The sequence below is a fragment of the Fundulus heteroclitus genome, chromosome 4, assembly GCF_011125445.2.
Source record: "Fundulus heteroclitus isolate FHET01 chromosome 4, MU-UCD_Fhet_4.1, whole genome shotgun sequence".
Lineage (NCBI taxonomy): Eukaryota > Metazoa > Chordata > Actinopteri > Cyprinodontiformes > Fundulidae > Fundulus > Fundulus heteroclitus.
Window position 1 is genome coordinate 1,230,728 of NC_046364.1, and position 20,603 is coordinate 1,251,330.

At 44.9% G+C, this 20,603-nt stretch overlaps 2 protein-coding genes across 15 annotated transcripts in view; both read right to left on the bottom strand.

Moving 5' to 3' along the window:
• Nucleotides 1-5,035, bottom strand: part of herc1 (HECT and RLD domain containing E3 ubiquitin protein ligase family member 1) — an 82,807-nt gene extending 77,772 nt beyond the window's left edge. For 8 of the 12 annotated variants that reach the window (XM_036135825.1, XM_036135819.1, XM_036135822.1 and 5 more), the window contains exon 1: nt 2,664-2,785. The gene's annotated coding sequence lies outside the window, so the exon portion shown is untranslated. Of the gene's footprint in view, nt 1-2,622; nt 2,786-3,055; nt 3,077-3,941; nt 4,172-4,751 lie in introns of those variants that run through there. The other 4 variants (XM_036135816.1, XM_036135826.1, XM_036135818.1 and 1 more) reach the window with 4 other exon arrangements.
• A 1,670-nt stretch (nt 5,036-6,705) lies between these two features.
• Nucleotides 6,706-20,006, bottom strand: dapk2a (death-associated protein kinase 2a). Of its 3 annotated transcripts, none has more exons than XM_036135828.1 (9): nt 19,782-20,002; nt 19,632-19,708; nt 15,785-16,006; nt 13,590-13,728; nt 12,406-12,535; nt 10,393-10,468; nt 10,148-10,300; nt 10,021-10,066; nt 6,706-7,583 (listed from the first exon to the last, which is right to left on the bottom strand). In XM_036135828.1, exons 2-9 carry the CDS (start codon nt 19,691-19,693, stop codon nt 6,927-6,929), a joined length of 1,485 nt encoding a protein of 494 aa, XP_035991721.1. In that variant the 5' UTR covers nt 19,694-19,708; nt 19,782-20,002; the 3' UTR covers nt 6,706-6,926. The 3 variants fall into 3 exon arrangements, with proteins under 3 accessions (XP_035991721.1, XP_035991720.1, XP_035991722.1); XM_036135827.1 differs by having other exon boundaries at nt 19,822-19,996; XM_036135829.1 differs by lacking the exon at nt 19,632-19,708 and having other exon boundaries at nt 19,822-20,006.
• Nucleotides 20,007-20,603: the final 597 nt, after the last annotated feature.

Genomic DNA, 20,603 nt, shown 5'->3' on the forward strand with positions numbered 1-20,603 from the left:
AACATCCGTGTTGTACTGTTAGCTTAGCATGTAGCACCGTTACGCTCATCGTCTGATCTAGGTGTAATTTCAACAACTTGAAACGCGCTGGTGAGAGCCTTGCTGGTGGGAGTTACTAGCTTGTTATGCTAATTTATCCCATTCATCCTCCCAGGAATGTTCCATGTTATTCAGCCGGTTGTGGATGCAGCTGTGGAATTTAATAAATTCCAGATTAAATGTTAGTTTTAGTCTTGGATTTTGTGAAATAAATGTATAAATAAATGCGTATAGTCCGGTGCGACTTATAGTCCAAAAACCACAGTAGTTGATATTTGTCAGACCAAATGTCCATCCTCAGTGAAAGGGTTGGGCGTGGTAATGATATGAAGCTTCACTCTGATTGGCTACGACCATATTTGGAAAACACATATAGCAGTAAGTTGGTTTGATGTTTGCAGAACCACTTCTTTGTTGATGTGACTAAATGCTTCGGCTCATTATGCCGATAGAAGATCCGATCACATACTCGTGTTTGATTCTCTACCAGATGTTTGTTTCTAATTTCCTGACATTGCAAAGAGTTTATGCATTTGCCAGATGCCTTTTTCCAAAGCGATTTAAAGAAGCGGATATAAGGATGCAGCAAATATTGCAATAAATGTGAGTAATGATAATAAATTACTGAACAAAGAAAAAGGGAAAGCATTTCTTTGTGTTTGTGACTGAATGCAGTAGCAGATTCATTACCAGACAACAAACTCTCCACTAAGCTGTTTAAAACCTTTTACCTTTACAGAGGAAAGTTTATTTATGAAGCACTTTTCAGTAACGAGACGATTCAAAGAGCTACAGCAGAAAGAATTTCATGTCTCAGCATAACAGCGTGGTACGGGAGCTGCACAGGGCAGGAGAGCGCCGATGTGAACGTTTGGTCCCATATAGATACCCGATAATATTGCTGTTATAACCGATAACTGATATTTGATAATAATAATAATAATAATAATAATAATAATAATAATAATAATAATAATAATAATAGATGTGTCCTTTGCATCTAGCCCGTCCCTCAGGTAGCCGTGGCGCCCTGGGAGCACCGTCCAGTGGGGCTGAGGGTTTTGCTCAGCGACTCAGAGTGGCAGTGTGTGGGATTCTAACCAGGGACCTTGCAGCCTGCCCAGGACCTGCGTGCCCCCCCCCCCGCCCGCATCACCTGTTTGCACTGAAGCCTTCTGGCCAACGCTGCAGGCCAGTGGAGCAACACTGACTGCCCTTCCTGGAGATCATGGAAGATTTTACATTTGTTGACTTATTTATAGACACGCCTGCATGTGCAACACTAAAGAACGTTGAGCAATACTGTTTTATGGGTGTAGTTCCGTGTTTTATTAATATTCATCTATTTCTAGTTGCTTTTCTTTTCTCCATCCTACAATCCTACGGAATCTTGACTTTTTCCAGGTAGACCCATAAGAATCGTTGCTGTTTATAAAGCAGAGGGCAGTAACACCAAATGCTGATGTGATTTAGAGTTTTCTGTTATTTGCACACTCTGAATTTTGCGAATTGGTAAAAATAAGCCATCACGTATGTTTTTAAAAGCAATCTTAGTTTATAGATTTTTCTTTTCCACGCCTGTTTAAAACTTTCTAAAAGCACTTGCATATAATTTCCCTTTCACTTCACAATCAAGCACAACCTTGTGTTGCTCTGTCACATAACGTCCCTGCTGAATACCCAGAAGTCAGCGGCGGAACAGGACAAAACAAGTAAAAAGGAGGGTGAATATTTAACCTACGCACCGTTTGACTTTTAGCAGCATAAAGAACTCAGCTACAAACCAAGAGGTGCTCAAGAATGATTTGAGGAGCACAACCAGTGTGAGGTGTTGACTTGGCCTCCAAACTCCTGATCTGAAGCCAGTCAAGTATATTTTTGTTCCACCTAGAGATCCCACCTGCTGGGTTTTAGGACAGGTGCCGCCCCATTGGTGCCAGGTAGCACAGCACACCTTCAGGGTCCAGTGGAGCCCAGGTTCCCATGTCAGGGCAGCAGAAACGGAGCCAATGTTCCTCCTGGTCTCTGAACGGCCAGCAGCAGCAGCAGCTGGTCCGTATCCGCTGGTTTCAGCGTCAGTCTGCGCTCAGAGGCTCTTTAGGGCAAATGCTGGCAGGGAGCTGGTTATGCAACACCGGTACCAGGGCCAGGTCAGAGCTCTGAGCGCTGCACCCACAGCCCATCACCTCCGCAGATCCCTCACCAACAGAAACACACAGCCGTGACCAGCCGTAGTTGGTCTGCATCTCGGTTCTGGATCTGGCAGGAACCCAGGACCCGGCTGCACAGCTTCCAGAACCCTGGTTCCTGTTACTAGCCTTACTGACGTGTTGCACAAATCTGACAGCTCCGCGGCGGACTGGAGCCGAGTACCGACACGCCGTTGGTCCAAGGACCCTAAGCAGCCTCTCCGGGTTCCGTTGAGAACCAGAACATGACAGTTTGGTTCTTAGCGGAACCAGAAAATCCAGATTTTAACCAACCACCGCCGCTGCTGCTGCTGCAGCTGCTGCTAACGTTAGCTAGCTCCTTCACAGCAAAACAAGCAGAGCACATAAAAGCAGCTAAACAGAGAAATGACACCTTTCAGTAGAGGTCAGGAGAGAGGCGGTGAAATACGCTACCCGCATGTAGACCGGTCCAAAGTGTCCCGCCTTATGAAAGCAGACCGTTTCGGGTCAGAGTTAGCCTGCTTGTCTGCTGCATCACAGCGCTGAGCCGAGCTAGCAGCAGAGGCTAACGGCTACTAGCTGAAGTTAGCTTCCGACTCAGCCCAGCGGTTAAAGGACACTTCCGCCCTTTTTAGTCCACATAATTTTATTCATAAAGCAAAGATCATAAAAAGAATCAACGTTTCTCGTTCTTTTTTAAAGACCTGCGCACTGAGATTTACTAGCTCTGGCCTAAAATCGATGAAATGGTTAATAAATAAACCTAAATCTACGTGGATTTGAAATCAGAATTGTTATGGTTACACAGGAATATAACAGTTTTAAATCATGATTACAACATTTACCTGTGGGCTATGTGACACGGTTGTTTCTCTTTTATTGTCTTCTTGAACTTATTTTCTTCAACCCGTCTCACAAAAATGAAACCCCACAAAATATTTTATGTTAACAGACTTGTGTTCATTTGTTTATTTTTTTTTTTTTGTCTGTTTACGTCTGGAATTTTGGTATTTGAAATGTCCCTCTACGGTTGCCGTATTGCAGGCAACAAGCGCCTACATGTCTGGTTCTGATCCCCTTTTATTTCGATGGCGTGGGTTCGAGTCCCATGGCTGCCAGCGATCTAACCTTCGCTTCACAGCACCACATAAATTAAAGGAGACTGGACTCGGAGCTTGGTTTTGGGTCGCTGTAAACTCCCTTTATCTTTTTACTACAACTCCCACAATCCCTGGCACGTACGGTCTACAATACGGCAAGCCTATAGGGACATTTAAGACGCCAAAATGAAAGACAAACATAGACAAAATCAGTGAACACGACATAGTCTGGTACAATATGCGTAAACAAGATTGGAACGATTTTTGTTTCAAAGTGGATTATTTATGTAGGAGTAATTTACACAAATTTGTGACATGCTGCAAAATGAATGTACTTCCGTGAAGCTGGTCCTCGACTGCTATAAGGGCGAGGTGCTCTGCTCTGGATGCCAAAACACCACTAAAAATGTCCTATTTACAGAGGGGACATTTTTTTATAAACTCCAGGGCGAGTCCACACAAGACCCAATAATATTGGATGTTCTACCAGCAAAAAATAAAAAAATACTTATATAATATTTGCTCATTCATCTCATCCTTCACTTGTCTAAGTAATTTATGGTTCCATCATCTGGTCCGGTCCAAAAACAGCGGAATCGGAAGCTAACTTCTGATAATAAAGCTCGCTCACCGTTAAGGTAAAAGGCCTCCTCCTCTTCCTCCTCTTCCTCCGGTGTGTGCTGAGCTTAGACACCGACCCGGCGGAGCTTCATCTCAGACAGGCAGCAGCACCGGGAGCGGCTCGGTCTCTGATAAGGTGCCGCTCCACCCGCCGCTTCTCCGGGACCTTCTGCCGCCCTGAGTGCGCTCAGCCCCCCGCAAAGCCCCAGCCCTGCTCCGCCTGTCGGTCCCAGTCTGCTTCTGCGGCCCCAGTCCAAATAAAAAGATTAAAATCAAATTCATGAAACACAAACAAAAAACAAAACAAAAAATCACCCGACTTTTAAGATGAATTCTGAATTCCCGGACCAAATATGAATATATTAAATAAATAATAAATCTAAAAATAAAATGAGAATGAGCCATATTGTGAAATTTGATAATAGTTTTTTAAATCCATATTCAACAATTGTTTAATAATTATAGAAATATGTCAATAAATGCCAGTAAAATGTAGAGTTTACTGTTTTCCTTTACAATCAAATTCATGAAACACAGATTCCGACTTTTAAGATGAATTCTGAATTTCCAGACTGTTTAAAATACATTCAAAACGTATACATAAGATTAGAAACATAGAAATACGTCCATAAATGCCAGTAAAATGTAGAATTTACTGTTTCACTTTAGTATTTATTTCTCTGCTTTCCCCAAAATCACGCAAAAACAATTATTTTTCAAGTGCAGATGGAATTAGACGCTGCAACGAACAAAAATATGAAATGCCACACTGACACTGTTTTATGCCCATTAGAAGAAAAAACAACAACATCTTACTTACAGCAGCTTCCTTTCACTTCAGCAAATGGAGACTTCAGAGGAAGCTTATTAGGAAGCTGAATCGTGAGGCTATTGCTTCTAACTCTCTAAGCACTTTTTACTCCATTATCTGTTTCCGGTGTTAACATCTACAGCAGTCAGACTCCATCCAGTATTGACATGCAATGTGTGCATTCACACATGAATGTGCTCTAAACCATCCCATAATATCTCTGGCTGCATGTTCAGGGTGGTGGTCCTGCTGGAAGGTGGAGCTCCGCCCCAGACTGGGTCTCCTGCAGCCTGGGAGCAGCTTCCTGTTCCCTGCTGAGGAAAAGCAGCCCGCAGCATGATGCTGCCACCTGCGTTCAATCCCAATAAAAGACACTGAAGTTTTTGGTTGGAACGAGGGGAGTGAATACTTTTAGCCAAGCCAACTTTATTCATAAAGCACTTTGAAAACAGCAGTGAAGTGGGGAAGAGATGTTACATAAAAGCGTTAAAATGCCAATAAAAATGGTGCATTGATGGTTTTTAATGACATTAGTTTTTGTTGCTATGTTGCACATGTAACATGTTTGTATTTGCACTGAGGAATATGCCTGTTTGTGTTCAGTTTTATACTTTGGTGATTTTCTGTGGAATGTGTGAAATAAAGATGTAAATAGCAGAGAGCTGGTTTTAGGGCTGATGTGACCCAGTGTGACTGTGAGGACGGAGGCAGGAAGCGTTCTTCATCACTTCAGGTCCAGCAGGACCAACGCCGTCATACCAACAGGAACGGACTCTGTGGGGACGTGAAGAGGCTCCTGTGGTTATCAGGCCGACGCAGCCTGAGAGAGAGCCGGCCTCAGGAACATTTCCTGTCTTATCTCGAAGCTCACGCTGGTATTTTTAGGCTCTCATTTTCTGTGATAGAGGTTCTAACATTGCAGCTTAACTTCCTGCTCTCGCTGATTAGTTTTGTTAAACTGCTGTTATTCTGTTCCTCAGACCCAACAGCAGCAGCTTCAGAACCACCTGCACGGTGGAAATGGATCCAAATGTTCTTAAGGCTCGGTTCCAGATGTTTGAACCCGTTGAGGAAACCAAATATGGTCTGGAAACAGATGAACAAAACCACATTTTGATGTCTGAACCAGACCAGGTCCAGATGTGAGAACTGAACAGGAACAAAAGGTTGTCTATAGCTTCTGTTGAGGAAGAAATGGACTCTGGTTGGCCAGAACCTGGAAGGTCCAGCTCGGATCACCTGTAGAGATAAACAGGGCAGATTAATCTGGACTCAGTGGGACTAAGAATGAGCCGCCAGCTTCCACGGACATCTTCAACCTTCTACCTGACGAGTTTCAGATCTTCTGTGCTAGATGTTAAGAAAAAAACCCGAGCCGACCCGATTCTCCCTGCATGCAAACATCAGACATCGGTCGGGATGTTTATTCTAATACAGGAAGATGTTTCAAGATAACTTTTCTGTATTCGGTATTTTCCTCAACCACAACAGTCCATAATTATTCCTGCTGAGGTTCTGTGAATTGTGCGTCACAAACAAGTTGATACAAGTTGGAAAGAAGGAAGGAATAAAGAAAGAGGGAGGAAGAAAGGAAGGAAGGAAGAGAGAGAGGGAGGGATGGAGGGAGCAAGGAAGAAAGGAATAAAGGAAGGAAAGTATGAAGGGAGGAAGAAGGAGGGGTATGGAGGGAGTGATGAGGAAAGGAATGAAGGAAGGGGGAGATATGAAGGAAGAAGGGAGGAAGGAAAGAAGGGATGTAGAGAGGAAGGAAGGTAAGAAGGAAGGAAGGAGGAAGGGAGGACAGAATAAGGGATGGAGGGAAACAAGGTGGAAAGAAGGAAAAATGGAGGAAGGAATAAAGGAAGGAGGGAGGGAGGAAGGAACATTTAAACAGTGGGATGGAGAATAAAATCTAGAAATACAAATATTTTCCAAACCTTTATTTTTCCAAACTTATCCAAAGCTGGAAAATAATGAAATGAAATCTCAGACCTTCCCGCCTTCATGGACCCAGAACCAGCGAGACGCTGCACTGAGCATCGCTGTCCTGGCTGGTGTTGGACCACGACGTCCACGGTGTCTCACCAGAGGACGTCATGTCCACGCGGGGAATCTGAACGCTGGGAATCTGCCTGGAGGCTCCGTCTGGCTCCAGCCTCTGAATCTGGACCCGGGTCCAGGATCCTAGCGCTGCTGTCCGGTCTCAGTCAGGTCCAGGTTGATCCCTGACAGCAGCTCTCCTCCACAGGAGCGGTTCAGCAGCTCCTTCAGAGCTTCGTTCACGTCGTTGTTGAAGACGGTGGCGAAGCTGCAGCCGGGGTAGCCTCCGCCTCCTCCGTCCGCCGGCAGGGAGCCCACCACCTCCTGCACCCACTTCAGCTCGTTGCTGAGCTCCAGGCGGAGGGCGTCGAAGTGACCCTGCCTCTCCTGGAAACGCCCGCTGACGGCGGCCAGGCTGCCGCTGAACGCCTGCACCTCCTCCTGCAGGCTCCTCTTGGACGCCTCCACCTTCCTGAACTCGTAGCGGATCTGGGAGAGCTCGTGTCGCACCGCCTCGCTCTCCTCCTTGTACCAGGCTTCCTTCTCGTTGTATATGGAGACCAAGGCGTCGATGTCGTCCTGGAGAGAGTCGCGGACCGCCGCCAGGCCCAGGAAGGAGCTCTCCATCTGGCCGATGTCCTCCACCACCTGAGCGAAGCGCTCAAAGTTCACGTAGGTGTTGTTGGGCGGCATGCTGGAGTGCGACTTGATGGTGTACTCCCTCAGGCGTTTGGTCTTCAGCTGCCGGCGCTCCCGTTTCTTTGGCTCCTGGGCTTTACCTTCTTCTCTGAGCTCATTGGACTGAAGGGTTCAAAAGAAGAAGAGTTTAGAGAGCAGATAACTAAGCTGTGAAAACCCTCGTTAATAAGGATCGTTTTTTAATCGCTGAACCTAAATACGCTTTCCAGGATTCCTAAGCCTTCCATCTGACTGACAGGTGAGAAATGATCCCGGTAAAAAACTTCGTTGACTAACTGACCAGACTGGAAACATCTGTACCAAAAGATTCAGGATTTCTTGTAATTTGGTCTGGATCTGAAGGTCTTTCAGAGCTAAAACCCAGAAATGATCTGATTTGGATGTAATTTGGTCCACAGGCTGACAGGTTTCTGTTTGCAGGAAGCCGGAACTCCTGAAACAACCTCCAGACGAAGGTAGTGGCATAAGGAGTGGAGCGACTGTGTTATCAGGCGGTTACTGCAGCATCCTGCAGTCAGCAGACTCAGGTGACGTCTCGTCAGACGCTGTTACCTGCCGGTGGTCGTATTCTGCAGCTGTCCGTTATGTAGGGCTTACAGGCTTCCTGGTTCTGGAACACGTGGGATAGGAAAGAGAGCCACACCCTGAATATTTCACCTGGCCTAGTTCAAGCCCGAGAACCACAGGAGAGCTGCACCTGTGAGGCCAGCAGAATGGGAACTGGAAGTAAGTACAATTTTCTTGAAATCAGTGTATTTGTCCTTGATTTGAACGGTTAAATACGAATATTTCCCAATGGAATTAGTATTTTTAGCCCTAAAATCAGATAATTAGATGTGCTGCACCTAAAATAAAAAGATGGAGATGAGATGTTACTATTTTAAGTGCAGAAATCTTATTCAATTGGCAGATAATCTAACTTGCCTGCTCAAATCAAGGACAAATACACTCATTTCAGGAAAATATGACTTACCTTTAGTTCCCTTCTTGCAGTGTGGTGGAGGTGGGAGGGGTCTCTGGTTGTCTGAGCCCTGGTCAGGCAGCGTCTGCAGCAGCGTCATGGATGGAGGGGTGATTCTCTCCGCTGTCCTCTCCTCTCTCTGCACATTTCTGAGGCGTTGCAGGCCCAAACCAGACAGCGATGCAGCTGGTCAGTGCATCCTCACCTCTTTCTACAGAGAGGGAGGTTGACTTGGCTGATTTTCCCCAAAGTCAAAGACAATCTCGTTTGTCTGGAGCTGATGTGGTTCTTGACCCGCCTCTGGAAGCTCTTCATCATGATCAGAGCGAACGCAGCGGGCGGTAATCGTTCATCAGGAGCTCTGCGGTGCGTCACATCAGGAAGGACGTGGATTGGTTCAGCATCAGATTAGATTATTGGACTTCAGCGATCAGAACCATTGACTCTTCTGATTGGAACAGGTCCAGAAAGGCTTACTGTTCGGCGCGCCTCGGAGCAGTTAGGGGGAAACGACCCTGTTGGAGCTCAGATATGGTTTTCTGTCCGTCTTTGAGATTTATCGTCAGTTCAGATAAATAAACAGGAACGAGTGACCGGCTGCCAGTAACAGCGAGCCTAAATGTCCGATCGCTCGTCTGTTGTGGATCGCTGGGTCATTACTTCAGTTCAGGAGCCTTTTTCTGGCTAAATGATTCTGAGTTAGAAAAGACAAAGAAAATCTCTGACGGAGCTTCAGGAACCCTGGAGATCTGTTCGTCACATTCTGAAAGAATCTTATCTGTGCAGAAACAAATTTACTTAAAGCCCTTTTCTGGAAACTAGAAACATGAACTAAAACCATTTTGACTGAAGGCTAATCTCCTGTTTTCTATCATGCACCAGACTGTAGAGGAGCTGAGCAGCTCCTTCAGTGCCAGACTTAGACATCCAATCTGTAAAAAGGAGCGCTACCGCAGGTCATTCATCCCTGCTGCTATCAGATTTTACAATGCTGCACTATAACTGTAACCACAATAGTAATAACTAATGTGCAATATTCTAATTAATACACTGGGCTACAACCCGTGCAATAATCCTGATGTAGTGACTTCTGCTGCTATTACCACCTGAACATAAGTCAGTACACATGTATGTATATATGTACAAATGTATACAATGTATATGCACATATATACGCGTAGGTACGTATGTATGTAGGCGTATATATATATATATATATATATATATATATATATATATATATATATATATATATATATATATATATATATATACAAGTATGTATATATGTTTATATACATATAGATCACTATGTATGTAAATAAGACAGCATATGCCCATCTCTATTTTTTTGTATTTTTTTGTATCCTTTTTGATCCATTGTATATATGAAGATGACTGAATGCACCTTCCCTACTCTGCACCTTCTTGTATGAACCGATGTGGCAAGTGAATTTCTCCATTGTGAGATCAATAAAGCCTATCTTATCTCATCTATCTTATCATATTTACAGACTGTTGGGCAGCAGCTCCTGTGAAGAGAATCATCTGCTGGAAGCGAGTAAAGCATCAGATTACCTTGATCCATGGGTGACAGAGGGCATCCTGAATGGTCAGTCTCTTCCTAGGAGACAAACACAGAACAATGGACGCCTCAGATCGTGAACGCCTCCCTCATGTGTGGAGCTCACACCTCGTTCATTACCTCTTGTCTTTCTCCAGCAGCTGGCTGATGAACTTCTTGGCCAGCTCGCTGGTGTGGCCGAAGAACTCCTCGTCAAACTCGTAGTTCACGGCTGTGATGTTCCTCAGGGTGTCCTGCTTGGTCTCCCCCAGGAACGGCGACGCCCCGCTCAGCCTGGAACCAAACAGACGCCGCTGGCCGTTAGCTCTGTGAGGCGCCGCCTGCAGCCGGAGACGTTCTGCTCACAGAGTTTGTGCTTCACTTGCAGGATGTAGGTGATCACTCCGATGCTCCACATGTCCGCCTCCAGCCCCAGAGGTTCGTAGTTCACGATCTCTGGAGCTTAAGCAGTAAACGAGACAGAAATATGGGCAGATTAGATGAGATTGATAAGATTAAGTCTTTAAATCACAGCACGTCCAGGCTGATGGTCGAAGCAGTAGCACTGATCTAGATGTGGATTTTCTGGAGATGCAGAGATGAAATAAGCTAAAAAAAAAATTAAGAAGAAGCTTTGAACGGTGCAGAAAGACCAATTTCCCTGAATGACTTTAAATGTCTTGCATTTCAATTCTGACAAGACAGAAGTTGTAATCTTTGGACCAGAGTACTAAAAAATAAACTTCTTAATCAATCACTTAATCTGGATGGCATTAACTTGGCCTCTGGTAATAAAGTAAAAAATCTTGGTGCTATTTTTGACCAAGACATGTCATTTAAATCCCATATTAAACAGGTTTCCAGAGTTTCCTTTTTTCACCTCAGGAATATCGCCAAAATCAGAAACATTCTGTCCAGGAGTGATGCTGAAAAACTAGTCCATGCATTTGTTACTTCAAGGCTGGACTATTGTAATTCTTTACTATCAGGAAGTCCACAAAATGCAGTTCAAAGCCTTCAGCTGATTCAAAATGCTGCAGCAAGAGTTCTGATGAAAATCAACAAGAGGGATCATATTTCTCCAATTTTAGCTTCCCTTCATTGGCTTCCTGTTAAATCAAGAATAGAATTTAAAATTCTCCTTCTAACGTATAAAGCCCTTAATAATCAAGCTCCATCATATATCAGAGCTCTGATTACCCCGTATGTTCCTAACAGAGCACTTTGCTCTCAGACTGCAGGTCTGCTGGTGGTTCCTAGAGTCTCTAAAAGTAGAATGGGAGGCAGATCCTTTAGCTATCAGGCTCCTCTCCTGTGGAACCAACTCCCAGTTTTGGTCCGTGAGGCAGACACCCCGTCTACTTTTAAGACTAATCTTAAAACTTTCCTTTGTGACAAAGCTTCTAGTCAGAGTGGCTCATGTTACCCTGAGCTACCTCTATAGTTATGCTGCTATAGGCTTAGGCTGCTGGAGGACATCAGGGTCTATTTCTCTCTCTCTCTGCTGAGTTCTCCTACTGCTCTCCATTCTGCATTGTTTGTTGTTATTTCATCTTTTAAGTTTTTGTTCTCTGTCATTTTTCTCTTCATAGAAGGTACACCTGGTGTGGCGTTCTGTTAGCTGTGACATCATCAGGGGAGGCAGATCATCTGAGCTACTGCTGCCACCATCTTCATCTTCTAGATGGTCCAGCTGGTTCTGTCTCTCAGAGTCTAACCCTGATCTGTAGGTTTTGTGTTCCTGTCTTTCAGCACCTTCCTTATTGTTTATTATGTTCTATAGTTCTTGCCATATTAGTTAATTTCCTTATGCTAACTATTGTCTGGTGCATTTCTTAGTGTTGTCATATAGTCACGTTCTGGTTTTCTCATTTATTTACTCTGCATTATTGGATATTACTGGATAGGTTATGTTAGTTTCTTCCTGGTGTTTCCCTGTTAATTGTTCTCCCTCAGCCAGAGGCACCAGTTAATTAGTGGATCCCACTCACCTGTGTCTCCTCGTTTAGCCTACAGCCTGCACGCACCTGTTCTCTGCTCTATTTAAGTCACTTGGTTCTTTCGTTGCCTACCGGTCCCTGCGCCCTGTTTGCTTCATCCTGGCTCTCTAAGTCGGCTCTTCTCATTAAAGCTTTCTAATTCATCATGCTGCGTCTCAATTCTTCTTTCTTGTACTTCTGATTTGACACTTTGGCCTCCATGGCATAAAGTTTGGACCCCAGTGACCTGAGAGCCTTTCAGGCCCTGAGACGTCAAACTATGTTCCTCCTGATCTCAAGAAGAGCTTAAAGGTTTGAGAGGATTTAATTCACTAAAAGAGCCTGGCAGGAATCGTTTAACGTCATCCTTGCTGCTCCGTTCTGCTCCCGGAGACGAGGAAACAACCAAACCCGTCTCACCTACAAACTCCGGCGTTCCGAAGATGTTCTTGAACTCGACTCCGGCTTCGATCGTGTGGGCGAGGCCGAAGTCGATGAGTTTGATCCTGGGCAGCGCCACGTTCTTGTCCAGCAGCATGATGTTCTCTGGCTGCAGAGACAGATGATTACTCCAGCTTAGATTCATGATGAGCAAAACTTTTTATTTTGCTTTCTCAAAACATTCCTGACAGAAAACTCAGAAAACCGACTCAGCAGGGAAGAAAACAGCCGTCAGGAGTTCCTACGTGTCAGCAAACCCTCAACCTGATGTTCTCCTCCTGGTCAAGGATATCATCCATCCATGGATCCGTCAGAAGAGCTGAAGATGTTTTTATTTCATTTTCATTTTAAAGTGTGGTGTTCACAAAACGAGTTGTTCTCAGATTGAAGGTAAAACAGGGGCAACAATAACGAGGAATTCAGACCAAATTGTTGCACGTCCACCTTTCTATAGATCACAACTGGACGATTTTAATGTAAAAAGAACTAAAACATGATATGTCCCCTTTAAAGTTGAAACGGTGCAACAGAAACCTGCTTTCTGCTGCAGAACTGAGCAGTTTTCAGACTGTTTCAGGAAACAATCCAAGAATTAACATTTGTTTTTAGCTTTCCATAAAAGGTTTGCTTGATGATAGAGCTTCTATCACAAGTTAAAGAGTTTTAATTGTTACATTAAAAAAGTAGCATAAAGTTGAGTGATGCTGAGGCCTGATATTTGTTCATTAATTTATGTCTGCACGCTGGTTTTAAGAAATCAAAGAGGAACATTTTTTTTATTCAAGTGGCAATAATCATGTGTTTTAGACTGATGAGGCTGATTTGTCACCAATAAATAAGTTTTCCTTTCTTTACAAACGACTCTTGGCTTCTGCATCAGATGGATTTTAAGTTGTCTGGTCCGACCTGGAAGATCGTTTTCAGGACTGATTTTCTGTGTTCTTGTTTTCTTACAATAGAATAATCATTTGTCCATAAATGGGGGAATTTCATGTTTACTATACAGTAACGTAAAACAAAAGAGTGTAGGAGTGTTGCTAATCTGCCGTGTCTGTGACGGATCACGGCGAGCTGGGACATGACTGCAGGTCCTGAGCTCTCCATGTGACCACACCTCCTGCGTCCGGGTGGGCCAGGCAGCAGCGGGTCGTGTCGGGACAAACCTTCAGGTCAAAGTGGGCGATCTTCCTGGTGTGAAGGTAGTTCACGCCTTCCAGGATCTGCTTGATGAACTGAGTGGCCTCCTCCTCGCTCAGGGACTCCTTCTGGGCCAGGAAGTCAAAGAGCTCCCCGCCTGAGACCCTGGAACACAAACACCGCTCACCAGACTGGGTCCGTCTGCTGAATCTGCAGCAAACCATGTTGTTTACAGCAACACACAGTTAACAGTTAACAGACTGACGACACAAACAGAGTCGCTGAGTGGAAAAGCTCCTCTGCTACAAACCTCTGCCCCCTGTTGGTGTTTTAGAGAAATAGGTGAGAAAAGCCAGGCTTGTTCTGAGCTCCTCACCTCAGGCATCCCACCAGCAGAACCCTGCCAGTGGGTCACATAGTGGAGTAGCTGGTAGATTAAGATTAAGACGCTTTTTATCTTTCATTATACATACTACAAAATTTTGTAGATCAGCTGGAGGGTCAGCCTGAGCCGCTGCGACTGAGCGTGCCGCCTCTAATGGCCGACCTGAGCAGCATGTCTGTAGTGGGAGGAGAAACCGGAGCGCCCGGAGAAAACCTACGCAGACATGGAGAACATGCAAACTCCACACAGAAAGGCCGCTGCCGAGCCCGGGACTCGAACCTTCTTGCTGTGACCGTGTCCACTGTGCTGCCCAGTAGCTCTGTTGACCTGCAGCAAGAAGGTTCCGGGTTTGAATCCTGGGCTGGGATCTTTCTGCGTTCTCCGTGTGCATGTCTGGCTTTTCTCCAGGTACTCCAACTTCCTCCCACAGTCCAAAAAACCTGCCTGCTGGGTTTCTTGGGCTCTCCTGGTCTTTTTTTGGCCTGCATGGTTGTCCTGAGTGTCTCTATGCTGCCCTGATCTGCCGACCCGTCCAGGGTGGACCGCACGTCTCGCCCCATAACCGCTGGAGACGTGCTCCAGGCGCCCTGTGACCCGGCATGAGTAGAATAATTACCCTCTGGTGGTTTTTCTGTGGCATCATCCCTAAAAACTGCCCTTGAGAAATTGCTCTGAAATCAACAGTAATGTTCAGCTTAGAGCGATGATGGTTCTGACCCGGTGGCATATTCAGAACCTTTTGGATTTAAACGGTTTCTCCATCGATCTGTCTCCTTCCAGCCAGGGTGTATCTCACTGATAGAGGACTTCCTGTGTTCTGTCCAATCAGAGCAGAGTGCAGACAGATAGACACGCCCGCTCTCATTCCCTTCTAGGAGATTTTACCTCAGAGTGGTTCTGGAGAAACTGGACCTGAAGGTTCTGTTTAACCTGTCAGATCTGCTACAGGAGACGCTGCAGAAAGATAAAACCTTACAGAAGGTTCTGACTCCCCCTCTCTAAATGAACAGGTGGTTCTGGCTCTGGTTCTGGTTCTGCAGCAGCCAGTGATTCTGGATATTCCAGTTGGGCTCTGGCTGGGTGTAAATGTCAGGGAGGATAACCGACTCCTCAGAGCCGTGGTGCTATTGGCAGGGAGGAATCCTGGTGACTCCACGACGACCCTGGAGCGGTGCCGATCGTTGGCAGGAAAATGAAGACGTTGAACTAGGGCTGGACGATAATGCAATAAAGATAAATATCGATAGATATTTCAAGGATCAATAAAAAGTTCAGTGGAATAACAGTTTTCCTTCCTTCTACATTCCAGTCAATCAAGTAGGTTTTTATTACAGTTATTAATCCTCCCAGCCAATCAAAACGCAGACTCAGGATCCAAGCTCCGCCCCTTCAGAGTTCAGAGAGCACGCTCTTTCCTTTTTTTTTTTTTTTTTTTTACTTATAGTTTTGGTAAAAAGTTGGTTAAATAAAGGGTTGAATTTGAATTCAGTGCTTGTGTTCTGTGTCTAAAAATAAAGCATAAAATGATCAGGGCTGCACTTAAAATATGTGGTGTGCATTTGTTGACAATTATCATTACCGATCAATATGTTTTCTATTTTATCAATATGCTTTTTTCTGATATTGTTGAATGCAGCATAAACTCAGGAAATAACTCCACAACAACCACTGCGTGCCTCCTCCACTGTCTGTGCACAAACTAAATGTTAAACCCAAACTAGGCGGATTCCTTCCTCTCCCCTTTAATCAGGGACGACTCTAGCCCTGATTAAAGTCCAGCAGCACACAGGCGGGTATAAAACCGTCTACTGCTGGTGGCGGCTGGGAGTCACTCACAGCTCCAGGATCAGCACCACGTCCGTGCGGTTCTCGTAGACGTCGTGCAGAGTGACGATGTTGGGGTGCTGGATCTGCTGCAGGATGGTCACCTCCCGCTCGATCTCCTCCCGCCGGACTCCTCGGGAGCTCGCCATGCTCTGCCGCTTCTTGATGAACTTGGCGGCGTATTCCCGACCCGAGCTTCTCTCTCTGCATTGCTTCACGATGGCGAACTGGCCACTGGAACACAGACAAGAGGAGGCAGGACTGAAGCCGGCCCAAATCAGCAGGGACGGCTGTGAGCTCCGGTTCACAGCCGCCAAGATGATCATCCAGGATCATCTTGGTTCTCCTCCCTGTTAAAGGGGAGTTTTCCTCTCCACTGTCGCTTCATGCATGCTCAGTATGAGGGATTGCTGCAAAGCCATCAACAATGCAGACGACTGTCCACTGTGGCTCTACGCTCTTTCAGGAGGAGTGAATGCTGCTTGGAGAGACTTGATGCAACCTGCTGGGTTTCCTTAGAGAGGAAACTTTCTCACCAACCTGGAGGATCTGATGGAGTCTGACTTTGGAAAGAGCCTTGAAGTGATGTGTTGTGGATTGGCGCTATATAAATAAAATTTAATTGAAAATTTAATTGAAACCTGTTAGCGGCTGCAGAACACCTGATGATGGGGCGAAGGTTCACCTCCCAGCACATCCGGCCAGAAAGACCTGTTAAGTTCTCAGAAGCACCATGGTACAATGATCTTTTTCCACCTGCTCCAGAGGTCAGAGTAATTTGGCTGAAAAACAAACACCTGATCTGGATTCCTGGAACATTTGACAGGAATCAAGAATGAATCCTCTGGTGCAGGTCTCCCAATGGGCAGGAATGGCCTGAAGGGGGCGCTGCACACATGAAAACTTTCTCACTTTTTCCTCTTTTTGGTGAAGGCATCCAGAACCAACAGGTAGAACCTCACGGAGCAGGAATTACCCTGGAGTTACATCCAGGATCATCTTGGTTCTCCTCCCTGTTAAAGGGGAGTTTTCCTCTCCACTGTCGCTTCATGCATGCTCAGTATAAGGGATTGCTGCAATGCCATCAACAATGCAGACGACTGTCCACTGTGGCTCTACGCTCTTTCAGGAGGAGTGAATGCTGCTTGGAGAGACTTGATGCAACCTGCTGGGTTTCCTTAGAGAGGAAACTTTCTCACCAACCTGGAGGATCTGATGGAGTTTAAAGAACCTTGAGATGATGTGTTTCATGAATTGGCGCTAAATAAATAAAATTTAATTGAAAATTTAATTGAAACCTGTTGCAGAAGACCTGAGGCTGGGGCAAAGGTTCACCTCCCAGCACATCCTGCCAGAAAGACCTGTTAAGTTCTCAGGAATCAAGAATGAATCCCCTGGTGCAGGTCTCCCAATGGGCAGGAATGGCCTGAAGGGGGCGCTGCACACATGAAAACTTTCTCACTTTTTCCTCTTTTTGGTGAAGGCAGGAACTCTTTCACAGAAGCAGGTGACAAATGCAGCTGATTCACTGGTTGAGCTGACTTCACGCTCCACCTGATGTTCTGCTCTGCTGGTTTCTGATTATCATCTGTCCGTCTCCGTCCTTCTCACTTCTATTTTTACTGCGGCACACATTCTGCACAGAGCGTCCGCCTGACATGCAGGGACAGAAAACATGCAGTGAATATGCAAACAGGCCACACATGACTGTTTCACCCTGCTACCAGGCTGCGTCCTCGGCCCCGGCTGAACCGCCTGTAACCCAACACCCTGGTCTGCAGAGAGCTGCTGCTAAAGATAGAGGAGGCCTTAAAAAGCAGCTGGACGTGCTGAGCATTGGTCAGAGACCAAAGGACACATGCAGCTGCCCGTCCAGACGGACACAGACGACTTCCTGCAGACGCAGGAAACTGCAGTTATGTGGAGTTAATGATTCAGTTAGAGGAGAACATTTGGTTCAGAGATCAGACTCTCAGCCGTTGTTCTGATCTCACATTCAAATATATTTCAGGTCACACTGTAAGTTTAGCATAAAAGGGTAAATTATTAATTCTTCTTCATGCTTTTCACACTGTTTCAGGCTCCTTTATATAAATGCTGCAAATATGTAGTAAAACCACAAGAGTTATATAACCTATTTCATCGCTTTTTATGTTAGCTGCAGCTGTTTAAGAAAGACAAAGAATAATATGAATCATTTCCTGCATTTCAGACTCTAATGTCCACAAGGTTATTATCCTGAACGATCCACGAACGTCTGAATGTTGTCAGAGCAGAGATGTTGAGATGATCTCCAGTTAAAGAAATGTTAGAGATGGAAGATGAGGTTCCCCAGGCAGGGGCGGTTCTAGACAGGGGCCAACAGGGCCCATGCCCCTGTAGAAATAGTCCTGGCCCTGTTATGGCCCTTGTACTAAAGACATGATATTAAATAAACTTCTCATAATTATTTGCAATGGCAAAGAAACCATAACTGATTGGTCACTTTGAAAAATATTATTATTTTTTACCTATACAGTTTTACTCTAAAAAGAATTTAAAACTTAAGATGTTTCACGTTTAGCTTTAGCTGTATTGATCTCGGGGAAAAGTCTTCAACTGCTAGATCAGGGGTCTGAAACCTGCAGTTCCAGAGCCACAAGTGGCTCACTTAATATTATTACACAGTTAAATATTGCCATTTTATTGGTTTTTTTTATTTTTTTTGTGCCCCTGTGAAAAAACACTGGCCCCACCTTGGCCCCCCTGGTAAATTTGGTCTAGAACCGCCACTGTCCCCAGGGAAAGGCTGGAGGAGATCTGGATATCTTCCTCACAGAAGATCATCAAGACACCATTGCAGGAACCTGGAAACTGTCCATGGAGCAGCCCAAGCTTCTGATCCTTCAGCAATCTCTGCATCCAGAACCAACAGGTAGAACCTCATGGAGCAGGGATTACCCTGGAGAACCTTCACCCAGCTTTACAACCCAGAGTTACATTCACAGCCTTCAGCGAGCGGAAAAGAAGCCTTATGTTCTCCTCAGAGGAGGTTCAGCTCATCTGGGCTCAGAGGCTTCTGGGATGGACCATCATGGACCAGATGGATCAGTTCCCCAGATGTTTGGTAGAAAAGGAGGATCCAGTTCCTGCAGCTGGGCTCCGTGATGTTAGGAGGTCGGATCATGGTCTGGGCTCTTATAGCTCATATCTCCTCCTCCTGGGAGTTTAATGCAGAAAGGTCCTGCAGAGATTTCAAAAAGCAGCATCAGCTGCTTTCATGACCACATCTTCTCCAGGGAGGTCCAGTATTTCCCATCGAGACGATGGAAAACTGGAATCCAAAGGCCTGGAGGGTCCGGCTGCTGGACCAGCCTGGCTACAGTCCTGACCAGCGCTGGAGAATCAAGACACTGGAAACGGGAGAAAGACAACCTGTACTGCAGGTCAGGACACCTGCTGGACACCTGCTGGACACCTGCTGGACACCTGCAAGTCTTCGTGGCTTATTGTCCTCCATGAATGGATTTAGGTGTTGGGGAAAGAAATGGCAACATTTCAAGATGGGAAACCAGCACTGCAACAACCTACTTTTGGATCTAATGCAGCCTGGCATGCAAAAATAGTTTGGTGTTATAAAAACATCACAGAACAAAACACAGAATGTCTATGATTAAAAATGTAAAAGAAAACTCATTAAAAGGATTTCCGTTCCGTTACGAAAGATCCAGAAATCCAGAGTTTGCTGCGGACCGACGAACAGACTGTGGTGAGTTTAAACCTGTTGTCAGTTAGTTTAATTATAATAATCTATCATACAAAGATTAATAATCAGCTATTTGTCCATGCAGACCAGAGCTGTTAGACATTGTGTCAACACCTGCCCAGTTCTTCTCCAATCTCATAGAAATCCTCCACATTGTGCTGCTTGAACAGCTCCATGGCTGCAGCCTTCAGCTGAAACAGCAAAATGTTTCACTCATTATTCCTGCCGACCACAAATCAGACGGAAAATCCGTTTTAAACAAACCTGCGTTCAGTCGGATTACTATAAGCACCTCTTTCCTCACCTTTTCTTTAAAAAACACACAACTTCACGCGTCCATCGCGGCTGCTGCTCCTGCTGATCTGTCCGCTCCGCTCCAGACACGAAGACTGAAGTCGCCTCCGAACTCCGTTCAAATGTCCCTCCGGAAAACGGCCGATTTAACGGGGCGCTGCCTCCAAGGAGCGGACGGCTGGGGTGGATCTGGAGCAGAACTACAGGGAGATATGTCAGATTATAAAGATGTCAGGGCTATGATTTTAAAGCCGGATTGCGTAGAAAGCCTAACCGGATTCAGCGGATTAATCCTAAAAAATAATTCTGTCCAGTAGTTTGGAAACCTTGAAAGAAATCTTAATTTGGCCTAGAATGAATGGGATTTGGTTGAAACTTCTGTTGCATAGAAGCTTTGCCGCTTGATTTATATATATATATATATATATATATATATATATATATATATATATATATATATATATATATATATATATATATATATGTACACAAACACACCCATATGTATGTACTACATACATACTGTTTTACAAATGTAAATAATTTCCTTTGTTTAATTAGCTAAATTAATGTGCTATTTTAATACATTTACAAAAAGTTTTCATCTTTCCTTTTATAAGCAAATTTTTTCCGTGACGCTGCGACTTTATAAATCATGGACTTATCACGGAAAGGCGTGTTTAAAAGCCATAAAATTATAATAAAGTATCTATTCACATCAAATATGGACAAACAGTTCCAACGTTTATGCAGAAAATTCAGTCTAATCATATAAAGAGGTTCAAAGTCAAT